The sequence below is a fragment of the Strix aluco genome, chromosome 1, assembly GCF_031877795.1.
Source record: "Strix aluco isolate bStrAlu1 chromosome 1, bStrAlu1.hap1, whole genome shotgun sequence".
In the NCBI taxonomy this organism is placed as follows: Eukaryota; Metazoa; Chordata; class Aves; order Strigiformes; family Strigidae; genus Strix; species Strix aluco.
The window spans coordinates 29,961,204-29,985,193 of record NC_133931.1 but is presented as its reverse complement, the minus strand read 5'-3'; the positions used below and the strand labels follow the sequence as shown (position 1 = coordinate 29,985,193).

General features: G+C 44.5%; 2 protein-coding genes across 2 annotated transcripts; one reads left to right on the top strand and one right to left on the bottom strand.

Moving 5' to 3' along the window:
* The first annotated feature begins 1,061 nt into the window (after positions 1 to 1,061).
* Positions 1,062 to 17,277, top strand: E2F5 (E2F transcription factor 5). The gene is made up of 9 exons (XM_074816562.1): positions 1,062 to 1,818; positions 7,859 to 7,968; positions 8,632 to 8,793; positions 10,392 to 10,435; positions 11,891 to 11,955; positions 13,604 to 13,871; positions 14,563 to 14,763; positions 15,172 to 15,216; positions 16,544 to 17,277. The coding sequence occupies exons 1-9, from the start codon at positions 1,687 to 1,689 to the stop codon at positions 16,651 to 16,653; spliced, it is 1,137 nt and encodes a 378-aa protein (XP_074672663.1). The 5' UTR covers positions 1,062 to 1,686; the 3' UTR covers positions 16,654 to 17,277.
* On the bottom strand, positions 17,235 to 23,238 carry RBIS (ribosomal biogenesis factor). Its single transcript, XM_074816572.1, has 3 exons — positions 23,064 to 23,238; positions 18,769 to 18,885; positions 17,235 to 17,401 (listed from the first exon to the last, which is right to left on the bottom strand). The coding sequence occupies exons 1-3, from the start codon at positions 23,181 to 23,183 to the stop codon at positions 17,333 to 17,335; spliced, it is 306 nt and encodes a 101-aa protein (XP_074672673.1). The 5' UTR covers positions 23,184 to 23,238; the 3' UTR covers positions 17,235 to 17,332.
* Between the last annotated feature and the right edge of the window lie 752 nt (positions 23,239 to 23,990).

Sequence of the window (23,990 nt, the reverse complement as noted above, 5' to 3'; positions counted from 1 at the left end):
ATTTGCTGACACAAATATATCAGTGTTACCTAAATGCAGAAAAAAATGACTTCTCATTCTTACCTTGTGCTCTACACACTCCTGCTTCTTCAGGAGCCACATTATGTGAGGAAATGTTCACCTGGAAAGCTGTTCTATGGTATTTAAATGGGTATCACTGGCACAGAAAGGTTACACCACTTCAGAGTGCTTTTCTGTCATGTTTATCAAGTGCTTCCTTGGGCACTTCTTTTTTCTTTGCTTATTAATTGACCAAGCTACACTTTGGGTCAAGTAATTGAATGCCTGGAATGCACCAGGAAGGTAAAAACTTGCCCTGCTTCAATTCTAAATACCGGCTCAGAGTTTCTAAATTAAAATTTTGGAGGAAAAACTATTTTCTAATTTCTAATTTTTGTTACTGTTTTTAACATAAATTCTACTCCTTGCTGTTGGCTCAGAAATCTCACATTTGGATACATGCATACATTAGTAGTGTTTGGATTGTTTTTCTTGTGGCTAATTCTGCCTTTGGCATTGCTTCCCTCTTTATGCTTACATGGCTTCCTTAGAGCTTTTTAACAGATGTTTAAATGATTTCTACCTTCAAAATGATAATAAGAACATGGTGTAGGTCAAAGCTGTGCCAATACCTATTCACAAGGATAAATTTCAGCCTGACATTAATGAAAGGTATAAAATAATAAATAATATAAACAAAATGTGAATTCTGACCTTGTCAGATGCAAGGCATTTTCTCCTGCATTAATCATGACAATTTAAAACTGATTCTGTTATTAGATTGTTTTGTTTTCGTTTCTAGACAAGATAACGCATCTATTTAAATCAATATTGAATGTGTCAGGAAACTCCTGTGCTACCTCAGAGCAGGAGGGATGTGATTCAAGGTCCAGAGAGAGTGCGTACCTGCTTGCTCCTCTACGTGCACGCATTGCCCTGAAGATGCGATTACCTGTGAAGGCAGAGCTCCTCTGTCACACGGCACATTCTGTGTAATGTCCCTTCATAATGTGCTCCACGGCCTGGTGTGATGGGGTATCTGAGGGTTAAGGCTGAGTATGTTCGGACACCCCTTGCAAGGGACTGGGTAGGCACCCGCCATTCTCGGTGCCTTTCGCCAGACCATCCGCGTGTCCTGCGTCGGGCCTCAGGAGATGGGAGAACGTAGTTTATAATTAATCTCGGTTTATTTATATCAAATGCAAACGGGGAAGGATGTGACGGGGTGCTACCGGTTAGGGAAGGGCAGGCTTGCAGGGGCACTTCAGGCGCTCGGGTCTGTCGCCGACGCCCCTGCCCTCCCTCCCTGAGGCGGGCTCCCGGCCTGTGCCGCCCGCTCCGGGGAAGCCGGAGCGAAGGCCCGGCCCGGCCCCCTCAGCCGAGCGCGACTCCTCTCCGCATGGCGCGGGCTTGCGCGTCCCGGCCCAGCCCTTCCTGGAGGCCGTAGGGCCGAGGAGCACCGCCCCGCCGGTGGCCGCAGCCCCGTGGGGCGGGCACGGCCCGGTCCCAGCCGGCGGCCCCTCGCCCCCCGCGGCCGAAACGCGCCGGTGTCCAGGCAACGGCGGCGGCGTCACTTCCTGCGGCGCCGCCCCTCCCGCCGCAGCCCTCGGGCCGGGGCTCCGTTCCGGACTCGGGCCGTTGCAGCGGTCGTGACACGTGGCGCGGCGGGGCGGCCCCGCGGGCGGCATGGCCGCGGCGGCCGAGGCGGCGGTGGGCGGCGGCGGCAGCAGCCGCCACGAGAAGAGCCTGGGGCTGCTGACCACCAAGTTCGTGTCGCTGCTGCAGGAGGCCAAGGACGGCGTGCTGGACCTCAAAGCGGTGCGAGGGCGGGGCGGGGCGGGGCGGCGGCGCCGCCATGGCGGCGGCCTGCCCGCGGCGGGGGGACGGCACCCGCGGTACCGCCGGGCCTCGCCGCCCCGCACAGCCCCGCCGCGCTGCCGGGAAGGCGGCGCAGCGCGGGGGCCGGGCCGGGCCGCCCTCTCCCTCCGTCCCCGGGCGGCGGGGGGTGCCCCGGCCGCTGACGGGCTGCGGCTGCCCGGTGATGGCTGACAGCCGCCGCGGTCGGCTGAAATACGCGTTCCGACTCTTTTAAGGAGGGTGAAATGGTTACTGTGCATAAAACGTAGGTCACTAGGGGCTTTTTATTTATTTTTTACTCTTGCGTTGCTCTGCGCACTGGCTCAGTGTACGGGCCGTTATTTATACCTGTTTCTCACCTGTCTCCCTCAATGTCCTTTTAGCAAAGGAAAACGATGTTGAAAAACAGACCAGTGCCTTCTGAGAGCTTTGTATATATACATATATATATGTGAAAGATGCTTAATTGGCGACGTGGGTGGCAAATCAGCTTCACCCACTTCTGCAGCCTGTCGCCTCTGAGCCGTGAAGGCGCTGGACTGCAGCAGTGGGGGGACTTCACCCATGGAGCCCTGGGACGAGCCCGCCTTGCACCGGGTCGCTCTGTCTCAGGAGGGACCCTTGGCGGGTGTCCGCTCCCCGGTGCCCTGGAGCGTTCTGCCGTGCTGGCCGAGGGGCCGGGGTACTGCTCGGGCCCTGCCGGCTGTTGGCCTGCACAGTGCGTCAAGGGGAAAGTGTATTTCTCCTGGCTGGTTAAGGTCCTCTAGCGAACTGCTGAGGAGTTAAGCAAAGGGCAGTAAGAGACTGGCTTGGCACTTTGGTTATTTGAAGTCCTTTCTGGAAAACTGACCTTTTTTGTTGATTATTCTTAGTGGGCTACAGGAGGTGAGTGGTGGTGTCGGAGCTGTGTCTGTGCATCCCTCTTCAGAAGCAAGCGCTTCTGTAGTGTTACAGTGACTAGTGAAACTTCAGGGTGAACTAGGTAGGGTACTGGGTAGGTTTTATACTCTCCTTTAGTTATGTTGTGGCCTGTACACATTGATTAACTTCTTCATATTTAATTGCCTCTTTCTTCAGTAAAACAGAACTAAGCGGTCCACATCTCGGGGATCGTTGTGCAGCTTGCTTTATTATCTGTCATGCACTGCGAGGTGTTCCAGGGTTAATTTGAGAAGCAAAGCATACCCAATTCATAAGACATGGCGCCAAAAAGCTTAGCTTAAAGAGCCAAAGAGCATGGATTTGAACAATAAAGTAGGGCTGCGTAGAGGGGTGGGACATTTCTCATCGCCTTTTGTGAGGAAGGTAAGCACCCAGAGGGAATGGAAGGGTTGATAGCCAGGGAAACATAAGTGGACATTGCAACAAGACATTGACATTCTGCTCAAGACCCTTTTTGGAGACTGATTTCTGAACTACAGGATACTGTTTGTTGGAAGTAATTACTAACTGAAGTGAGTAAATTGTTCATACTTTCATAAACAATGAGTCAGAACGTACATTTCTGTAACTGGTGTTTCTCATAAATAAGCCACATATCTAAGGAAAAATGAAAACCAGCAGGCACATTATGTCGGTGTGCTCAGGGAGCTGAAGAACCAGGACGGTCTTGAAACAGAACAGGGCGTTCTAAGAAATGATTCCTGCAGTGAACATCTTCAGATGTCTCTCTGCTGACAGGTACTGACTGATGTTATGCTGCTGATTAGTATTTCTGTGCACCAACAGTGCACTATGAAGTAAATGCAATTTGGAAACATTAAGTGTACTTCTGGCTTTGTGATTTAGCAATTGAGAGTGAAAAGCTGTTCTATAGCATGTTTTCTGGTGATTTTTGGATACATCTATAGTTATAGTTAAACGGTCTGTAAGAGGACACTTTGGGACATGTGTGCTGACCCATCATGAAGCAGTAGTGATGCGTTGTCCTACGTGTGGGCACGGTTCCTTGCTTTAGGAGCAGGGAGCCCTACGAGTTCTGTGTGCTGAACTGATTTTGGAAATGTTTTAGTGCTGGATGCTTCTCTGCTAACATCTGACAACTTGTGGGAGTGGAAGTAAGGATTTTCTTTACTTGAAATTTGAATTCTACAGTGCTTACTTTAAAATCAAACAGCTATTCTCCAGTAATTGTATAGCTGTCCCTGAATAATCCTGTATAAACAAATCTAGTTTTGGAAACATAGCCTAAGACGTTAAGGGATGAGATGGAAGGGAAGGAAAGCAAAGTTCCTATATGCAGCAACCCATGAATTGCAGGGAAGAGAGAAAAAAAGCAAGATGAGTGAGTAAGGAATAAACCTCCTGAAATGACTCCCAAAACATCATGTATTCTTCCTCTTCAGTAGCATACAACTGCTTTTGCCTTGATTTCTTAAATGGGCTTGGTTTAAAGTAGAATGCTATACTCGAGGTTAAGTAGTGTTTCTGATCATCGGTGCAAAACATCAGGTACTCTAAAATCTACTTGTTTGCTACTACCTTTATAAATGTATTGATCAGCAGCAAATAACAACTGCCATACACTTGCCATATTCTACAGAAGAAGAAAAAGCTTATCTGCTAAATTTTACGTTCTCTTAACCTTTACGCGTGAAGTGATATTCATTAGTTTTATGTACAGGTTGCCAAGCACACTGTTCACTCCCACTGAAGTGTTGACAGTCCTCTTGGGGAGATGTCATCTGCTACAGGGACAGTCCAGAAGATGCAGGACCTCTTTCCTTTGACACAGGGAGAGCAGGCAGGCATTGCTGGCCCTTCTGCTTTGTTAAGCTTCTCAGTAATGACTCTGCCATGGTGCTCTAGCAAATTCATCTGCTCTTCAGTGCTAATGCAGTGAATGTGCAGCTGATGATTCCCACTGCCTTTTGTTAGCTCTCAGGGAGCAAAGAAGTCGTGTGAGAGTCCACCCAAACTCTCAATTACCCTTTTTCTGGGTGGTTGTTTTATTCATGGACAGGTTTGTGTGTGTGTGTGTGCGTGTGCATGCCTGCAGCTGAAACTCTGCTGAACAGCATATTTTCTGTATTCCACAAGTTGCACAATCTGAATGCACACAGAACCAAAGCCCTGCACTTAGAGGTTTTTCTTTTAGCTCCAAACCTGTCTGTGAGACACTCATACAGTGCTTGTCTTGAATACATACTTAATCAAAGTATGAGGAGATACTAGAAGGAATGACTAGAATGCAGCAGCTTTACATTTAAAAGATTTTTAAGAAGGAACACCAAATACAAATGGTTCAGAGGAAGGAGTGTGGAAGCTACCTCCAACCATGTTAGCAGGGCCATTGTGGTAGATGTCCCTTTCTTGTGCTGCTGGATCTGCTTCCACCATTTGATGCAGGCTGAGAAATTATGAGTTTTAAGAGTATTTTTGACAACAAGAGATTTGTCTCAAAACACTCTTAATTATTGAAGTCATTAGCATGTGGTTCGTGTGGAGGAACTGAATGACTGAACTTAATTTCTGAACCATGTGCCTACCAGAAGATGTCCCATTGGTAACTGCTAGAGCGTCAAGGAGCTTTTCAATTGGTTTTTAAAATATCTCTGAAACACTCCATAAAATTTTGAGAAGATAATTAGGTTGCAAGACCAGCACCAGAAAACTAGTGAATATCTGGATTACACTTTCCTGACTGGCCCCACTTTGACTTCTTTGTTGGAATTCCTGATGTAAGTAGTTGGACTTTGTAGCTGTGATTGAATTATATACAGTGCTAGTCAAGCCAAATACATATGTAACTGTGTCCTTCATTTTCTCAGTCCCTAACTTGGGGTTCTGGAGCCTGGTTTCCAGCAGTAGTGAATCTCCACTGCTGGTGTTCATGGGAGCTCTGCTTTGAGTGTGAAATGCAGGAGAATTTAGAGTACCGAGACCACTCCAGCTTTGAAACATCTGAAGCTGGGCACTCAAAATTAGTGATTTTTTTTTTTTTGTCTTAAACTTTGGTTTGAAAATACATTAAGATTAGTAAAGCATTTATATGTTGTACAGACAGGCATTTTGGAAATTCTCATGAGGTAATGAAATCGGTCTCCAGAGCAGTTTCTTCATCACTCAAACCATGAGCGGTAGACCAAGTCCTAGGTCCATGTGTTGGGCAATGGAAAAAAAAAAAAGCAGAAAGTAATTAATCAGAATAGCAGCTGATTAAGTGTGTGCTGTCCATTCCTTGCATTGAACCATGTAGAGAGCTTGTAGAGATTGTGCCTCTGAAGACTATGAGATGTACAGGGTGTTGATTAAACATTGTGCAGGCAGCATCAATTTTGTCACTGCCTAGATTTTGAAGGCCTCTCTTGCAATCATTGTAAGCAGTGTGTATGCATGCAGCAAAAATAGCAGGTTAAGATAGCACGCGCATGCCTGCTGGTACAAGTGATCAAAGAGCCTGTTTCCTTGGAGCGAACTAAAGTGTGTGCTTTTGTATGTATTTGTATGTATTTTGTTTTGTTAGATAGGAAAAGATTTTAACAGACTGCTACAGAAGACGATACAAAAGATAAATGTTGCTAACACTGTTTAGTAGGTACATCACTGTCAAGGAGAAAGAGCAGTGTTTATATTTCATGGCTGTAAGAGTATTTTTTTCATCTCCGTTCTTTCATTTTTTTCCTTTAATTTTACTTCACTAGAAAAACATTCACCGTATAAATTGGACTACTAAGTCCTAGTAATTAACTTTATTAGGAAAGTGTCATTTCTTTAGAAGATTAGTGAGTTTGTTTAGAGCTCAGAAAATACTGTAAAAGGAGTTATATGGACTTCACTATAAAATGGATCTGGTTTTCCTTCCTATTTGTGGTTGTCTCAGGTTGTACTCTTCATATAGGCTACCTTACTAAAAGCATTAATTTAGTAGACTGTTGGACAAACTGAAATAAATCATTATATGCCTGTAGTGGAAATTAGGTGACTTTGTGCGTTAGTTCAAATTCAGGATGCAGAAGTCTTTGCCAGCTATCCTTCCCTTTATTTTTCTTCTTTTTTTCTTTTAATCTGTTTAATACATGTAGTCCCTTGTATTCATTTATCTGAGCATCCTGAGTAGTTGCAGACTCAGACTCCTCTTTGCTTTCTCTCCTTTTAGCTAATATTCTTTGAATTTGAGCCGCTTTACAGCATCAAAGAGCTGAGGGTGTGGAAGGCACAATAAGCTCAAGTTTGCTTGTTTTATCTTAAGTCTTTGCATCAGGTACATAAAAGTCACCATGGAGAGAATTATGGCATGAAGCAGACTGTTACCTCTGCCTGACACGCTGCTTTGCTTTGAATGACGAGCTGTGACAGCACACAGACACACGGCCTAGCTAGCTGGAACGTGAAAGTGATAGTGTGACAGCGGCGAGCATCTCTGTGAGCTGTACCACGGTCCTCGTGGCTGTGAAACAGCTCTTGGTACTCAGTGTGACAGATTGAGCAAGCCCAGGTACACTGCGAGGTGAATTTGTGCAGTGAAATGTTAGAGGGTGTTGCTGGCTTGAAGTATTGCAGCTCTTCTTCAGCCACTTTGTGAAATTACAGCCCTGTCGTTTCATATCCCAGCACAGTTTAATCCAAACAAAGACTGCAATACCTTGAGTGTTAGTGGAAGGGATGATAAACTTAGTACATCGTTGGCTTCAGAGGCATGTTCCACTGCAGGGCATTGCTGTCTGCCTTCCCCACTTTTTCCTACCTTCCAAAAAGAGCACTGAAAGCTCCTCCGTGCAGTTGAATAGCGCATGCTCCAAATACCGAACGTGGTCTTTGCAACACACATGAACTTTCTGTCAAGGGTAGGCCTGCTGGCCTTCAAAGAGGTGACTCCTCTCAGCTTTGTAGCACTACACGCAGGTGCTGAACTCCTGAATTCATGACTGAGCATCTGGCTCTTGAAGAGCCAAACCCTCTGCCTTCAGAATGACAGTAGTTGGCATTTTTCCAAGGGAATAGTTTAACTGTCTTTTGCCCTCAGCATGCAAGCTGCTGATACTTGTTCTTCTCTTGGCAGGCTGCTGATACCCTTGCTGTGAGGCAGAAGAGAAGGATCTATGATATCACCAATGTTTTAGAGGGAATTGATCTCATTGAGAAGAAGTCAAAAAACAGCATTCAGTGGAAGTAAGCCATGTCAATTCTTCAAATTTTCATGTGCTCAAGAGCAACAAAAATTGCTTCTTCCCCCTTCTCCTGAGTAGATACAACATAAAATTAACGTTATGCTCACCAATGAGCAATACGACGTTTTAGAATTACAGCAAAGTTGCAAATGAACTTTTATTTCTCTTCCCTTTAACTTGTGTCTTTGATACATAAAATCAAGTCTAAAGCATACAGGAGAGAAACTTTCAGAAAACTTGTGCTACTTTATAACTAGCACTTGCAGTTGAAAAATTTACTCTAGATGAATCTGGGAGGGGTATTGGGACACACTGTCTCCACTTGCCTACAACCTGTAGTACATGCCGATTTCCTCCTGGGTCACTGAAGGTGAAAGCTCAAGCTAAGAGTTAGAGGGGAAGAAAGTGTCTGCAAACCAGCTCCAATGCAGAAAAAAAACTACATTCCAAAAGAAATTTCAGTAGAGGGGAATTCTAAATTTGATCTGACGTTAAGAATTTTCATTTTTCTGTTAAATCAGTGCTGGGAAGGTAAATGTTCATTTCGCTAATGGTGAATATTAGTAGATATTCCAAAATTTTGAAAACAGTCTTAAGAAATTATTTTTGCGTGTTTGCTTTAGATTTTCACTTGTGGTTTCATGCACCCTTATATCTTTTTAAGAGGAGTAGGTGCTGGCTGCAATACAAAAGAAGTCATAGACAGGCTGAGGTATCTGGAAGCTGAAATTGAAGATCTAGAGCTAAAAGAAAAAGAATTGGATCAGCAGAAACTGTGGCTTCAGCAAAGTATCAAGAACGTCATGGATGATTCTACAAACCACCAATATCCTTTTAAATTAATTGTGTGTATCTTGGAACTAGAATTAAAACAACAGTTAAAGTGTAGGTATTGGATAAAGCATAATGTAGTCCATCTTATCAGAAGCAAGGAAAGGCAAATATATATTTCTAGTTTTGGTTCAAAAAGAAAGAAAATATAAATCTTATTTACATGACTTTTTAACTTCTGTGACTGTATGATTGGATCTGAAAATAATTTAGCACACACACACATATATATGGCAGTAATTTTTAAGTCCATAGTATAATGCTGGTGTCTTATTTTAAATGAATTCTGTTGCTTTCTGGCACTTGAATTTATACTTTTTACTGGTGCTTTACATGAATCTTTTTTTGTGTTGCTTGCTTCTCTTGAAAAGGTTAAGCTATCACCCAAAGATAAATTGAGTTGACAAAGTCCTGAAGCTTGTTGGGTTGGAAAAAAATCCTGCGTGTAAATACCCCATGAGCAGAGAGTTCCAGCTACATTGCTTGTAACCATGTGTTTAGGGGTCTTGCAAGATATTGAGCAAAATAAGTGTGGTGGTTTAGCCCCTGCCGGGGTCTGAGTCCACGCGGCCGCTACCCCTCCCCCACAAAGGGAGTGAAATACAAAGCCCCAAGACTGAAATAAGGAAAGGTTTAATACAACAGTGCAATAGCAACACAACAAACAACAACAATAACAATAACAGTAATAGTGATAGCAATGAACAGAGCAAAATAACTACCAAATACAGCAGTTTGAAGCACGATGTACAAAACCACGAGTGCACCACGCTCCTGCGCCAGGAAAAATGTGACCTGCCAGGATGTGACCTCCGCATGGTATCTGAATAACCCGGCTAGAGCTCCCCCTCCACTGCTGGGGAAACTTAACCCTATCCTGGTTAAACCAGGACAATAAGACATCTGAGATTGGGAGCAGGAAAGTGCCCTTCTTATCTATAGCACCAGTGATAAGTACTTAAAAATTACTTGAGTTGCTCTACAGAAACTGTTCCTATGAAATGGATTTTGTAGCAAAGGAGACTGAAGTTAGATGTTAGGAGAAGCTTTGCTTTGGGAGAGCGAGCACTGGAATTGACCCCCCAGGGAGGTGGTGGAATATCCATTACTGGAGGTTTTCCAGAAGAGGGGAGGCAAACATCTGTTTGGAATGTCTTAACACTTGATCTATGTTGAGGGAGGGAATGGGACAGGACAGCAGGTGAACTCTCATGTCCCCTCTGGCAGTTTTTGTGTGATTCTGGGAAGTCCTGATATGTATTTGAATTCTGTAGTGTCAAGTTAGTAAGGTAAATGGTATTCCTCAAAACAAGATTTTACATGTTTTCCTTTTTTAGAAGAATCACTTCTCATTCAAACTACACAATTTTTTTTTTGTATTTTCTTCACAGATACAGATTTTTTTTCTTTAAAAGACGCAACTTTGCTGTTTTTAACTAGCCATTCTGAAAGCCAAAAATCATGCCTTGATTACACCCCTGAGTAATAGCAGTAAGTTTATAGTTTAGACTCAGTTTGGACAAACTTCTTTTAAAGGGTAACAAATACCAGTTTCGTGTTGCTTTAAGAAAAATGTTCCTTGACATAAGTCACGTTTTCATATGTTACCCATGAAGATATCTGCAACTGCTTCAATGGTAAGTTGCTGCTAGGCTGTTATTTCTTAAAGTGAGAGATTTCTTGATCTTCCTCTTGAAAACTAACTTGCTAACTAATCTGCTTTTTCCCTACAAGTATTTAAAATTTAGAAGTATTCAATAGTGATCAGTACTAAGTAGATGTGTCTCATAATGTTCATGACTAGCAAGTTCTGTCATTTTCTAGGTGTAGTCACAGATTGTACAGAATGAAAGCTCAGCTGTTTTTTGAGTACTGGTTTCGGATGTCTTTTTCTGTATTCATACTTTGCAGCGGCTTACCTCAGGCTGTTAATGGAACCAGGGACAGGACATGTTGGTCCGACCCACCAGAAAGACCAGACAGGTCCAAATTTCATAACATTTTCTGGTGGCAGCTGTAATCAAAAGGAGCTCCTGATGATGCTGATAAGTGGAGCCAGCTGAAGTTCAGTGATGGGGCACAGCTACTAAATCAAAAGGATTCCTTCTGTACAGGAGGTTTGAAGAAATTGCCAAGAATTGCTGGCAAAAGTTACTTCCCTTGACATCTTCTCCTGATCCTGGGGCACCCAAGAGAAGATTGTTGTTCAGCCTCCAGCTAGGCTCAGAACTACCTCTTCTTTGCCACAAAGAAGGTTGGGGTTTTTTTTTTGAATAAAAAAAAAAAGCCCAACCTGCTGCAGAGTTTAACAAAAATGAGCTGTTACTAAAAAGAGTTAGTCATCACAAAATGGAGGCATCTAGTATGCCAGTCATATAGTACTTCATGTAAGTGCCTCTTAGGAGGCAGAGAAAGAAAAGCATTATTCCAAGTTACGGACAAAGGGGAAATGATGTGCAGGTAGGTGAGTGACCTGCAGTGTAAGGCAGGTTGTGCCGGTGCTGTTGATGTACTTGTGACCTCCTGACTTTAACCAATACATTTTAGTGTGCATAGTAAGCTACAGGTGAGTTTGATAGCCAGCTGCTACATCCCAGTTGTATGTGCTGCAGAAGCTGTGGGCTTAGACACTTGGAAGTGCTGGCACTGAAGATGATCATTAATACATTTTCTTCCTTCTGTTAAATTTCTCTGTACTACCACCATTCTTCAAAGCCATAAAGTGAGCTGGACCAGAGAGCTGTTTTAGCTGAAAAAGAAGCTAGTTAAATATTTTCACCTCACATTACGTGTACCACTAGGAGATCTGGGGACAGTAACAAACAGGTAAAGGAAGTGGTAAATCTTGTACTGCTACAAGAAAAGGTTCTTGCAATTATGGTCTAAGTATTGGAATTCTGTGATTTATATTATGCGATATACTTGGATCTTATAGGGACTATGCAAGTCCTACCACAAGTTTGTTTATGCTAGAATTATGCAGAATTTTAAGTGCCTTAGAGAATTACCATATCTCATTTGAGTGGATACTATGCAAGACTTAAGAAAAATACACACACTTAACACTTTCTTTAAAATTGCTATTTAACCAGGAGACACACTTCTAGCAATTCAAGCACCTTGTGGTACACAGTTAGAAGTACCTATACCCGAAATGGTATGTACTGGTTTCTTGTTTACCTAAGAGTTCTAGAGGGACAGTGGAAAAGAAGAGCTACATTAGAGCGGAGGATTTATCTCTGTGTGCAAGAGGGAGAAAAAAAAATAAGGTTGGTTGAGTTGAGAAGGGAGAGGCCATGTGGGAAAAAGTGGTTTTTGTACACCTAGATAGACTAATGGTAACTCTGTTGTATATTAAAAACAAGATGCAATAATGGGTTTCTTTGCCCTCTCTTCTCTCTTGCTTTTAAATGTTGCAGTTTTCCAAATTTGACACAATTTTCATGAATTCCCTTGAGAACTTATTAGCAGTGACTTTTATGTGTCAGATTTCTCTGTCGCATTGTTAAAACAGATCTTTTACCAAAAAGCTTTTAGATTTAGTTGTAGGTTTAGTTTAGATGTAGTTTATGTTTAGTCTTGTGGTACTAGACTGGATAGAGAAACAGACTTCACTCTCACTTTCGCCAAAAGGTGAAATGGGCAAGGGTAAAGTAGGAGGCCAAATTACCTCTGCTCATCTTTAATATTTTTTTTTGTTGCAGTGCTGTGTTTTACATAGGGTTTATATAGTTGGGAGAGAGCATTGTATGAAGCATGATAGCCACTACACTTGTAGAAGGCTGAAATTCACCTGAGAAGTTTCACAAGCTATTTTTAGTGAGGCTAAGCACAGTCTAGTATCATAAGAGCATCTAACGCTAGAACCATGAAGCTGATTGGTGGTATGATCTTTGTCTGTCTCTGCTGAAATCAGTTTAGGCAATAGTAAGGTGCTCAGTGGGACCACAGTTAGCAGCTGTGATGTTGGGGTGGAGTTTTTTTGGCTTTTTGTGAGGGACTAAAAAAGCTGATCTTAAGTCTTCATCACCAAGTTCAAACTGGATGTTTTTGCTTTGGTTGCCATTTCCTGAGGCTTCTTTCCCACTTTTCTCATCCTCATTTTTTCTAGAACATACTTGCTGAAAACCTGTTCACTGAATTAGCCACAGTGGAGTCAGTGGTCTCATTGAGACTGTGCTAGAGGAAGCTAGTCCTAGCTGTATTGCTTAAGTAACTTGCCAAAAGAAGGCCTGGCAAATCAGCTAAGAAATCGTTTCTACTGACTCATGATCCTGTGTTCATTCAGTCTCGGTGATATATCCAACTGTTTTAGGATGCTTGGTCTCAACCAGGATCATTCTGAAGCTCCATTTAAAAAGAAAAAATGTAAATGTGCAGAAATCACTATTTATCATTGTTCTTATTGATAAGATGTAGCCCTGCTATAAGTCTCATATGACTTGAATTCAAGTAAACACTTCAAAGAATTGTGTGTTTGTGTCCTCTGTAACTGTTCTGGTTAGGTAAATACATTACAGGTTTGTAATCTGGTTTGGTTTTGGTTTGGTTTTTTTATTAGATCACACGTATTACTTTTAAATGTTTTTTTCCTGAGTATGATTTCATAAGTTTGTGCCAATTCTCAGCTTTTCTAGTGATCTAACTAGAAAAGCACTGTATTTATCTTCTGCATCAGTTTGAGAATTCTGTTCAAACATCTTCATTACTTTCTGTGAGAAATAACTCTATGCAGTTACTGTTACGTTTTGTAAAGTTCCAAGTTCTCAGGGAATGGTAACTTTCATAATATACCACCTTTACAGGGACAGAATGGACAGAAGAAATACCAGATCAATCTCAAAAGTAGTTCAGGACCTATCCATGTGCTGCTTATAAATAAAGACTCAAGCTCCGCCAAACCCATGGTGTTTCCAGTTCCTCCGCCTGATGACCTTGCACAGCCCTCATCTCAACCTGCAGCTCCAGCGACCCCCCTTAAACCTGCTACAGCTCCTCAAAATCCACCAGAACAACATGATCTGAACCAAGGACAGGAGTTACCGCAAACATCAGTTGTGGACACACCATCAGGTGGGTCCAGAGTTTTTCCTACCTCAGATGGGTGGGGGAGGTCAGGGGCTGGAGGGAAAGAACTGTTAGAAAAGGTGGTAGATAAAGGAAAGATCAAGAATTTGTGCAACGTAGCAGCTGTCTGTTAAGAAACTACCCCAAGGGCTTACTAGTAGCTCTCAGGTTACAGAGAAGCCTCCTCTTCTTCTGTCTGCTGAAACAGAAGACAGCTTCCCTCGTAGCTTATCATTTTATACTGAACAGGTTTTGGATATGATCCTGTTAGTTATTCTGAGGTGCTTCTCCTGAATGCAGTATGGAATGAAATTGCCAACCTCTGACAGAAGATAGGATTTGAACATGTACCTTTTAATGAGACAGATAATACAGGCACCAGTTCCAGCTTTGTGCCACAAGGTCACTTATCTTCTTCCACATAGCCACAGTGAGAGACTCCCTGAGTATCAGGTGGTTTTTTCATAATAACAGTAGGGTAATAGGAAAATATTTAAGAAAATTATGTCAGTGTTACACACTGGATTTCTGAAGGGTCCTGATTAAATTGTGCCTGTGACTTTGGAAGGGGGAGGCTCCTCTTGCCTCATTCCAGACATTGGCCATGTTCTCCTCAAAAGACAAAGCTGGGTCCAGGCGTTTGTGTTCCCTTTTACCGTAACAGACTTCATAACGTGCCTTTCTGTCTTTGTAACAGACGGCAGCGTGCAGCAGAGCAGTACAACCCCAGCAGCTCCTTACTCCAGCCTTCCAGAGTCGGTGTTGTACCCCAGCCTTTCAGGAGATGTCGCCCAAGCTACAACTAGCTCAAATGACTACCAGGGCTTGCTGCCCCTGGACGTTAACTGTATTCTCAAGCCAAACTCATTCGACATAGCAAAGATGGAGGAGCCCGCAGGTAGGAAGCAGTAGTGACTGTTTAAATGTTTTTATTAGTTTCCTGAGTCCTTCTTTATGACCGAGTTACTGATGAGTTACACAGAGGAAACGACAGGCTTCCGTTTATCTCCTAATGAAGCCGCTAAGCCAGCTCTAAGTAGCAAACTCATTTTGACCAAAATACCTTTCTCTCCCACTGGATCAGCTCTGTGTTGTACATGGCTCTAGGGTTATAAGGGATCATTGGGAGAAATCTATCAGGAAAAAAATGAGGGATACAAAGATGGAATCTATTTTATGTATACATGGCATACCATTGCTATCTCTACCGCTCTTACACTGTGCACGAGCCATACTGTACTTTGCAATTCAGTGTTTTAATGAGTCTGTGTCAACTTCCATAAACACATGCTCCTGTCTTTCACAGGAAATATCAGTGGGGATATTATTGATGAACTCATGTCTTCTGACGGTAAGTATTTAACATCTTTACTTTCCTAATAATTGCAAGTAGCAGCATGGTTTTTGTGTGAAGAGCACTCTTGATAGGTGTCTGTTAAATCTGATGCCAAGAGTCAGTATGAAACTACTTCTTCCCCCTGTACTGCCTCCTCTATCTTTGTCATTCTTGTCTTTGCTCCCCTTTCCATTTCCTGCAAGTTTTATTTAACAATCAAAATATGAGAGCCTTAATCCAGAAAGCACTTACATGCATGAATAACCCACCGGTCCTTAATTCAGGAACAGAGAAAGAACAGGCTGATGACTAGAGTGCTGCCTTAAAAAAAAAGTTCTGGTTTAATTCTGTTCTGCCTCAGGCTTCCTGCAGGAGCTTTGAGTAAACATTTCAGAGCATACATGCCTGCATGCAGAGCTGTGGTACACTGACAGAACAGGCAAATGTCACCCCTTTCTGCTCTTGCACCTTGGTGGCCATGTGAGTGCAGGACTAAACTACAGCTAGTAGTTTATATGCTCCCTGCCTCGCTGCTTTAGCTTGCTGAGGGGCCAGGCAAAGAGATGAACTCAGCTGGCATTATTCCTCTTGCCCTGTAAATATGCTGCTGTGAGCAGCCTGTGCTAATATCTGCCCTTCAAGCAGACAACCTCAGGGCTTATCAGAAAGAACCAAGTAATTACACGATCCGAGGGGCAAGATAGCATTATGCGAAAGTGTCGATACATGGCTAAAATGGAAATAGTCTCCACTTTTAGAGCAGGTACAGCATGCCCAGCTCATCTGCACTAGATTAGTGTTCCTGAGGTGCAGCATGAGGGCTGGGGCTTCTCTTCTTGCATTCCCTCCCCAAAGATGACATGAAGTCCATGCTTGAAATGCAGTGCACAGAGAAACTGCTAGCCTCCATTTTTCATTTGTAAAATAGGGATAATGTTAAATTCCTTACTTAAGGTTATAAATATTTGAAAGCTGATACCTGCAATACTGCAACAAGACAAAGGAATTACAAATATGAATGATGGCTTTCTGATGAAAGTTTCAAAAGCTGCTCAGGCACTCCTTTGCTGCAGAAGAATTTAAGTTCGTATTCCACGGCTATCACTCCATTCCAGCAAATTCATTTAAAATACTAAGCACAAAATGTAGACATGTCACTTACTGCCTTAGTTTGAAGGCAATACAGGTATTCACTGTATGTATCCTAGCATGCTTGTCAGATTATCAAGACTATTTTAATTAAGACTAACCATGATACTGCTGATGACAAACACTGAATTATGAGATAGGGCTGATATTCCAGAAGTGTTTTAATTTAAACTAAACTATTCCTGCTTTACAGTTTTTCCTCTCTTACGACTCTCTCCTACTCCCGGAGATGACTACAACTTTAACCTGGATGATAATGAAGGAGTCTGTGATCTCTTTGATGTGCAGATACTAAATTATTAGATATTGTGTCAACCAGACTACTTATCTACCTCTAACTATAACATTCTAGACTTCTTCATAACCTAAGTATTTGAATAATGAATGTATAACTTCTTAGTTCACTGACTCTGGGAGTATATTTCCTTTTGCTTCCTTTAACTACTTCACAAAACAAATTCAACAACCAGAAAAAAGGGCTTTTATCAAAAATTCTGGCACCTTTTTTTCACCCGAGTATCCTCTGTGTAATGCAATTATTTGGAGTTTTCTTTAGTAAGAAAAGTAAAAATGCTCTACAGCCTTTTGATAATTTAAAAAAAAATGATTAGGCTTCTTGCTTACAGATAACAGCATTTTCTTTGAAGCTTTACTGCCAAGAAGCTTTTTTTTTTTTTAACCTTTCAATCAATTTTGAAGCTTTCACTGCCATGCTGAAAAGTGAAGGATGTCAACTTGAGTTATGCTAAACTGTTTCAGTGAACCAATTTTGTGAAGTGCCTTCTGTTTTAGCACTTTAAGTTTCTCACACTGACTTCTGACATTCCACTTTCCTAGATGATAGGAAAGGTCTGTTTGTAGTTTGTATTAAAGTGTGCCAATACTTGTATATTAACAAGATTTTTTTAATAAAATTGTACAAACAAAGCCATCAGTATTTGTGATCTTCATTTCTTGCAATCCCTTCATTGTCCATTATGTATTACAACTGAGACAACAGGTTTGTAGCAGCATCTACGTTTGCTGGTTCCTCTTCCAGATTTGTGGAAACCTGAAAAAAATGAGTTTCAGGTTACAGTAGAAAGCAATTTCTTTTTACTCTACTTGGCAGAAAAACACTAATAAATATCCCTTGTCTAGAAGATGAGTTTGTCTCTATGTATTTAATTTAGGCTAATTTTGCAGTCATAATTCAGTAATTTGGGGCATTACAGGATTCACTAAACTTGACAGATAAGCAGCTGACACTTTATGCTGCAGGAGAAAGACAAACTATCATGCCAGTAACACAGCCAAATGGAAGTAGGCTCAGGTTTTAGTTCAGAAGTGCTCTCGACAACGCTTTTGCAACTTTAAAGAAAATACAGTCTGAGTGATAAAATTCAACGTTATGCCACGTACAGCCCTACTAGCACAGGAGCAGTGGTGCAGTCTGAGTTCCTGGCTGTGTGGAATAACAAACCAGCAGGGACAGGGCCGCTGGCACCAACTGCCTTGAAACCCTTGCTCGGCCTCATCCTGTTCTGGCAGGACTGTCACCTATGTTTCATTTTTCCCTCAGCCTCTCCTTAAGTTATTTGACACTCCTTTTGTTGCTTCCAGCCATACAGAAACTTGATCACCCCAGGCACGGTAAATAATGCTCAACTCATGTGTGCTTCTCCCAACTCCCTCTACTTCCCCCAACAGCCAGCATGGATTGATGTGTACCTTATCCCGGCCCACTGCTTTTCTCTCTCCCCCAAACCATTCCCGGAGCATCAGAGTCAGCATTAAGAGTTTATACGGAAGAGCTTGTCAGCAATTAAATTCCATTAATTATTTCTTGCGCAAGACTGCACGTAGCCCTGTTTAAAAGACTAGACAAAGGAAGACAAGTGAAACACTGTCTTGAACCCTAAGTGCTACAGGCAAGAGCTCTAGTACAGAAATTGCTGTTCAGGTGTTGGTACTTCTGATGAGGGAATATGAAGGCTTAGGAATCAGGAACAGAAAGAGGCAGAGCTGTTTGTTTGGTTCAAAGCACTATCAGATGCTTCATGTAAGGAACAGCAAGGTTCATCCTTACTTTCTGTGTCTATTCATGTTGTGACATAAGTCTCAAATCAAGGGGCTGGAGCCGGAATTAACTTTTTAAAAAAATCAGTTAAAGACCAACTAGAACATAATTTAAAAATATGTTTTGGAAGCATGCTACGGCTTGGCTGCCCACCCTTGTCTCTCTTTACTTTAGTAGTTAAATAGCACTTGAATATGCTAACCAGATTTCAACATTACCACAACTGAAATTAATAAAGCTGGGCTTACAGCTTTAAACCAACTGCATGAATTGCCTGCAGTCTTAGAGCCAGAATATAATGCTTTGAACATGCACATTCCTTCCACTTCCCTACTCAGATTTTCACAAAGGGAAATTACCTGATGACTCTTCTGAGGTTCTGCTGCAGTGCCTTTTGATAGCTGCTGTACTTCTTTCTGAACTTCAGCAAATGCTTTATTTATTGTGCTAACTTTTTCAGCATTTCTAATGTTTATCTGGGAAGAAAAAACATACACACATTAGTATTTTTAACAGAAATTCCACTGGCATGTGGAAGTGCACCATTTTTGTACAACTATTATACAGCCAGTTCTATATGCATATCTTCCAAAATTCCTTTTTAGTAGGTTGATCTGTACTTAATTATATCATCTAGTCATGTAATACTGATGTTCTAATAAATTAAAAATTATAAAAGCAGTTAAACTTGTTCTATTGGAAAGGGAGCCCATAGTGATCCAGAAACAGAACACAAAACAAAAGCCAGGCTGCAGACAGGCCCTGCTACACTGCCCTCAGCTCCTCTTAGCTGGATTGGAGCTACAGGAAGGGTTCCTTCCCTCCTTCGTGTAGTGGGTTGACCCTGGCTGGATGCCAGGTGCCCACCAAAGCTACTCTATCACTCCCCTCCTTAGCTGGACATGGGAGAGAAATCATAATGAAAGGCTCATGGGTCGAGGTAAGGACAGGGAGATCACTCAGTAATTACGTCACAGGCAAAACTAACTCAACTTGGGGAAAATTAAATTTAATACCAATCAAATCAGAGTAGGGTAATGAGAAATAAAACCAAATCTTAACTACACCTTTCCCACACCCCACCCTTCTTCCCAGGCTTAACTTTACTCCTGATTTTCTCTACCTCCTTCTCCCCAGCAGCACAGGGGGTCAGGGAATGGGGGTTGTGGTCCGTTCATCACATGTTGTCTCTGCTGCTCCTTCCACCTCAGGGAGAGGACTCCTCACACCCTTCCCTTGCTCCAGCATGGGGTCCCTCCCACATGACACAGTCCTCCACAGACTTCTCCAATGTGAGCCCTTCCCATGGGCTGCAGCTCTTAACGAACTGCTCCAGTATGGGTTCCTTCCACGGGGTGCAGTCCTTCAGGAACAGACTGCTTCAGTGTGGGTCCCCCACAGGATCACAAGTCCTGCCAGAAAACCTGCTCCAGCGTGGGCTCCTCTCTCCATGGGGCCATGGGTCCTGCCAGGAGCCTGCTCCAGCGCAGGCTTCCCACAGGGTCACAGCCTCCTTTGGGCACATCCACCTGCTCTAGAGTGGGGTCCTCCATGGGCTGCTGGTGGAGATCTGCTCCACCATTAACCTCCCTGTGCTGCAGAGGCACAGCCTGACTCACCATGGGCTGCACCATGGGCTCCGGTGCCTGGAGCACCTCCTCCCCCTCCTTCTTCACTGACCTTAGTGTCTGCAGAGCTGTTTCTCTCACATATTCTCACTCCTTTCTCTGTCTGCAGTTGCACAGCAACATTTTCCCTTTCTTAAATACGTTATCCCAGAAGCACTACAACCATCGCTGATGGGCTCAGCCTTGGCCAGCAGTGGGTCCATCTTGGAGCTGGCTGGCACTGGCTCTGTTGGACATATGGGAAGCTTCTAGCAGCTTCTCACAGAAGCCACCCCTGTAGCCCCTGTGAGCTACCAAAACCTTGCCATGCAAACCCAATACAGTTTGTAAATGATCTTACCATTTTGAATTCTTCCAGTAGTTTGCCTTTCAACATCACACCTTGCATTCCTATGTGTTCATACTATAGGTCTGGTCAAGAACGTCTACCAGATTTTGTTGTGGTATTTAAAGAAACTTCTGTGACTGTACCAGACCAGGATGTGTATCTGATCCCTGGACACCTCAGCCTCACTAGCCCAAATCTGCCTTCATAAGTTATTTCAGCAAAGATGCTTGCTTTCGAAGGGGAAGAGCTAAGACATGGACATGTGCTGTGCTCTGGGGACAATAATCTGTGGGAGGGGAGCAGGGTGGATGCAAGGAGGCATAAACTCTTTCACTGCTGCAGCAAAGTAAGATTCAGCTGTTCTCAGCCCTAGCACCTGTTGCTTCTGAAGCACCAGGTCTGGAACAGGACTGTAGCCAGATAATGTCCTATTACATTGCAAATGTTCATACACCTTCAGGCAACCCCAGATTTCAGGATGCCTACTGCTGTTCCAAAGACTACCCCTGTAATTCACCTCTCAGCAATTTACACAGGCAGAAGCAAACTGTGAATGGTTACACGTATTCATTTTGCTTTCAAAGCTTCCATAATTTCAGAGCATGTACACATTAACAGTAATTCCACTTATTCTGAGTGATCAAGAGAACAAGCAGTGGCAAGAGGCTGATGTAACAAGTCTACTCAGATTATCACTTTGATAACAAACTGGACAGTGAGTTGAGAAATACGGACTCAGCTCCCGGCTCAAATGGAGAGTGGATGGGACTGTGGACAATCCAATTTACAAAGATCTTTGGTTTCCCATCAGGGCTTGTTACCATTTTCCAGCTTCACAGGGGTGCTGAAAGGATCCAGTCACTTTTAATACCTGATATCCTCAGCTACTCTGGCAGGACTCCTCCAGAGAAAGAGGCTCTGTAGCTAGTTTGTGTATCTATATCAAAAGTTGTTTGAATAGGCTTTCATCTATTAAAGAATAAATCTATTTTAACAAATTTTTCTGAGCATCTTCCTATACTGCTTAATGATAACTAAATCCCCAAAGGCTTAATGAATTAAAGAATACAGCTTCAAACACACAGAATAAAATTTTACTCCTAATAAGCTACTCACTTTTCATGAATATGATTTTTAAACTTGTTTTTCTCTTTATTATACAGAACCCTCTAGACTAAGTGGAGATGTGACACCAGCAACATGAAATTGTTTATTTCCAAAGTTTGTTACATTCCTGTCTGTCTACCAGATTAACTCGTCAAGTGACTTTAGCTTGCAGGGGAAAATTTGAAAGGGCCTTTTTTTAGAGTGGCTGTTTGACTCTTTTTGCCCAGCAGACTGCAACGAAATCTAATGGGAACAATAAACCACTAACTTTCTGCTTTTATTATCAGATGCCCTTCTAGAGGGACCAGCTGAACTCTCAGCAGATCACACAGCTCAGGCTGGAGGCAGGGTTTGAAAAGAAGATGACTTGCTGCTACCAAGAGGAAAACCCTTGCTTAGATCACCCCCACCCCTCTTCCCTTGCATCGCTGCCAGCCACGACTCACTCTCTCCCTCCCCTGGGCAGTGGTGCTCTCCAGACATGAAAATGGTAGAATACTGGTTTTGCTTGTTTACTTTTCCATTCCTTCAGTATGTTAAATCAGCTCACAGAAGGGTCTGCAGAGCATCACTGTCCATCTAAGGTGCAAGAAGGGGGAAAAGAGGGATTAAAGAGCAAAACATGGCAGTGCGTGCTCTTAGATCTGTTCACTGCATCTCATTGACATGGTTTTACTTGACAGCTAAGACAAACGAACAGCTACTGGATCAGAAAAGGTTCCATCCTTTCTGGTTCTTCCCCCCCTAAAATGTTTCTCTTTGTACTCATTCATAATTAAATTTGTTCAACTTGCCAACCCAGCACAGAAAAACACAAAATGCATTTTTAGTTGCTTTTGCTGCTGATTTTAGCAAGTTGAACCACCTAGGACGTGATGAGTTCCTGAGTCAGCATCAAGCAGAGCTGTGGGAACAGAGCCCCGGCTTGGAAAAGGGGGCTGGGGTTGGGAACCTGACGGAAAAGAGCAGGACTTCCCCTCGCAGTATCTGTGCCTGGTGGTTTCGATCAGGCCATTTTGTTAAACCATGCCCTGAATTACACCATCAGTGACACTGCAAGCGTGGTCTAGTAAAGGGAAACTTGCTGAACTACGGCTGTTGTCTTTAGCATCAGGTTCCCTGGGCCATACTGAAATGCCATCAGATACTTTCTAAATGACCCCCCTCAAGGAGAACAGCTCGAAGTCTTAGGTGGCGGACGCTTGCAGAGATCAAATAACATTTTTTGTCTTTCCCTTTTTGAAGACGATGACATCCACGCATAAACCTAATTTTCAGGTGGGAACTGTGTACTTTGCAATGTTGTGCCCAGAAGAAAACTGCCCATAAAGCAGCTCTACCGAGTCCCTCACAAGCGCTCCCTCCGCCCCCCAGAAGAGGCCTCAGAGGAGGCAAGGCCGCACCGCCCCGGCCCGGAGGGATCCCCGCGGAAGCGGCCGGGCCCGCCCGGCCGAAGCCTCGCGCGGGGCCGCCGGGCGACCCGGCAGGCCTGAGGCGCTCCGGTGGGAAGCTGCCGCGCCGCTCCGCCGGCTACCCTATCCCCCCGCCGCCGCTCCGCCGGCAAACCTACCGCCCCCCATCCCCCGCTCACCTGCTTCAGCCCGGAGGTGACGGGCCGCGCCTTGCCTTTGGCCTTGGCCTTGACGGCGCCGCTGCGGGCGATGCGGAAGACGCTCGCCGCCTTCGCCGCCCGCGACCGACTCTTCCCCATGGCGGCGGCACCGCGGGGGCGGGCGGGCGGACGGACGGCTGACGTCACCCCCCGCGCGCCGGGGAAGCCGCCAATCCCCCCAGCACTGTCATGGGGCGGCGGGGCCGGCAGGGGGCGCTGCGCCCCCCGCCACCGCGCGCCGCTGCCCCGGGCCGGCCGGGGGGCGGGGCGGGGTCCCGTCGGGGGTCCCGTCGCCGTCCCAGCGTGTGCTCCCGCTCCCCCGGCAGCCCCCAGCACGGGCGGGCGGAGCTTTCCGCGCGTGTGACTGTGCCAAAGTGGCCGAGATGGCCACGGTGCCAAGGCACGTGCCTGACAGTCCCAGAAACACAGGGGTTTTAAAAAAGAATAAATTTCGCGTGGGTTGTGGGAAAGCCTACTGTCCACGGGCCGCGCCTGTAAAGCGTGAATCTGTCCAGGGCCAATTCCGAAGGGAATCAGCTTCCCTCCCCTCGGAGTAAGGGGGGGGGGGCACAGGGGCCCGCCGGGGGACGCAGCGGGGCCGGGCAGCGATGGTCGCTTTGCTTGACTTTCGGGGGGCGGGGGGTCACCCCAGCAACAGACCCTTACTTCCCCCATTTCCCTTGGCCCCGACTCGTGCCTCTTGCGGGCAGGCGGCTGGCGGAGGGTAACACCGTCACTCTCTTGGAGCGGTCCCGTGCGAGCCGGCCCCGCAGCTGTCAGCCGGCCGCGGCCCCCCGGGCCGCCCCGACGGCACGGCGGGGATGCTGGGCGGCGGCGGGCGGTGGGCGAGAATCGGAACGGATGGGTCGGGGCCGGGCTGCGCGGGCGCGGAGCGCTGCAGGCTCC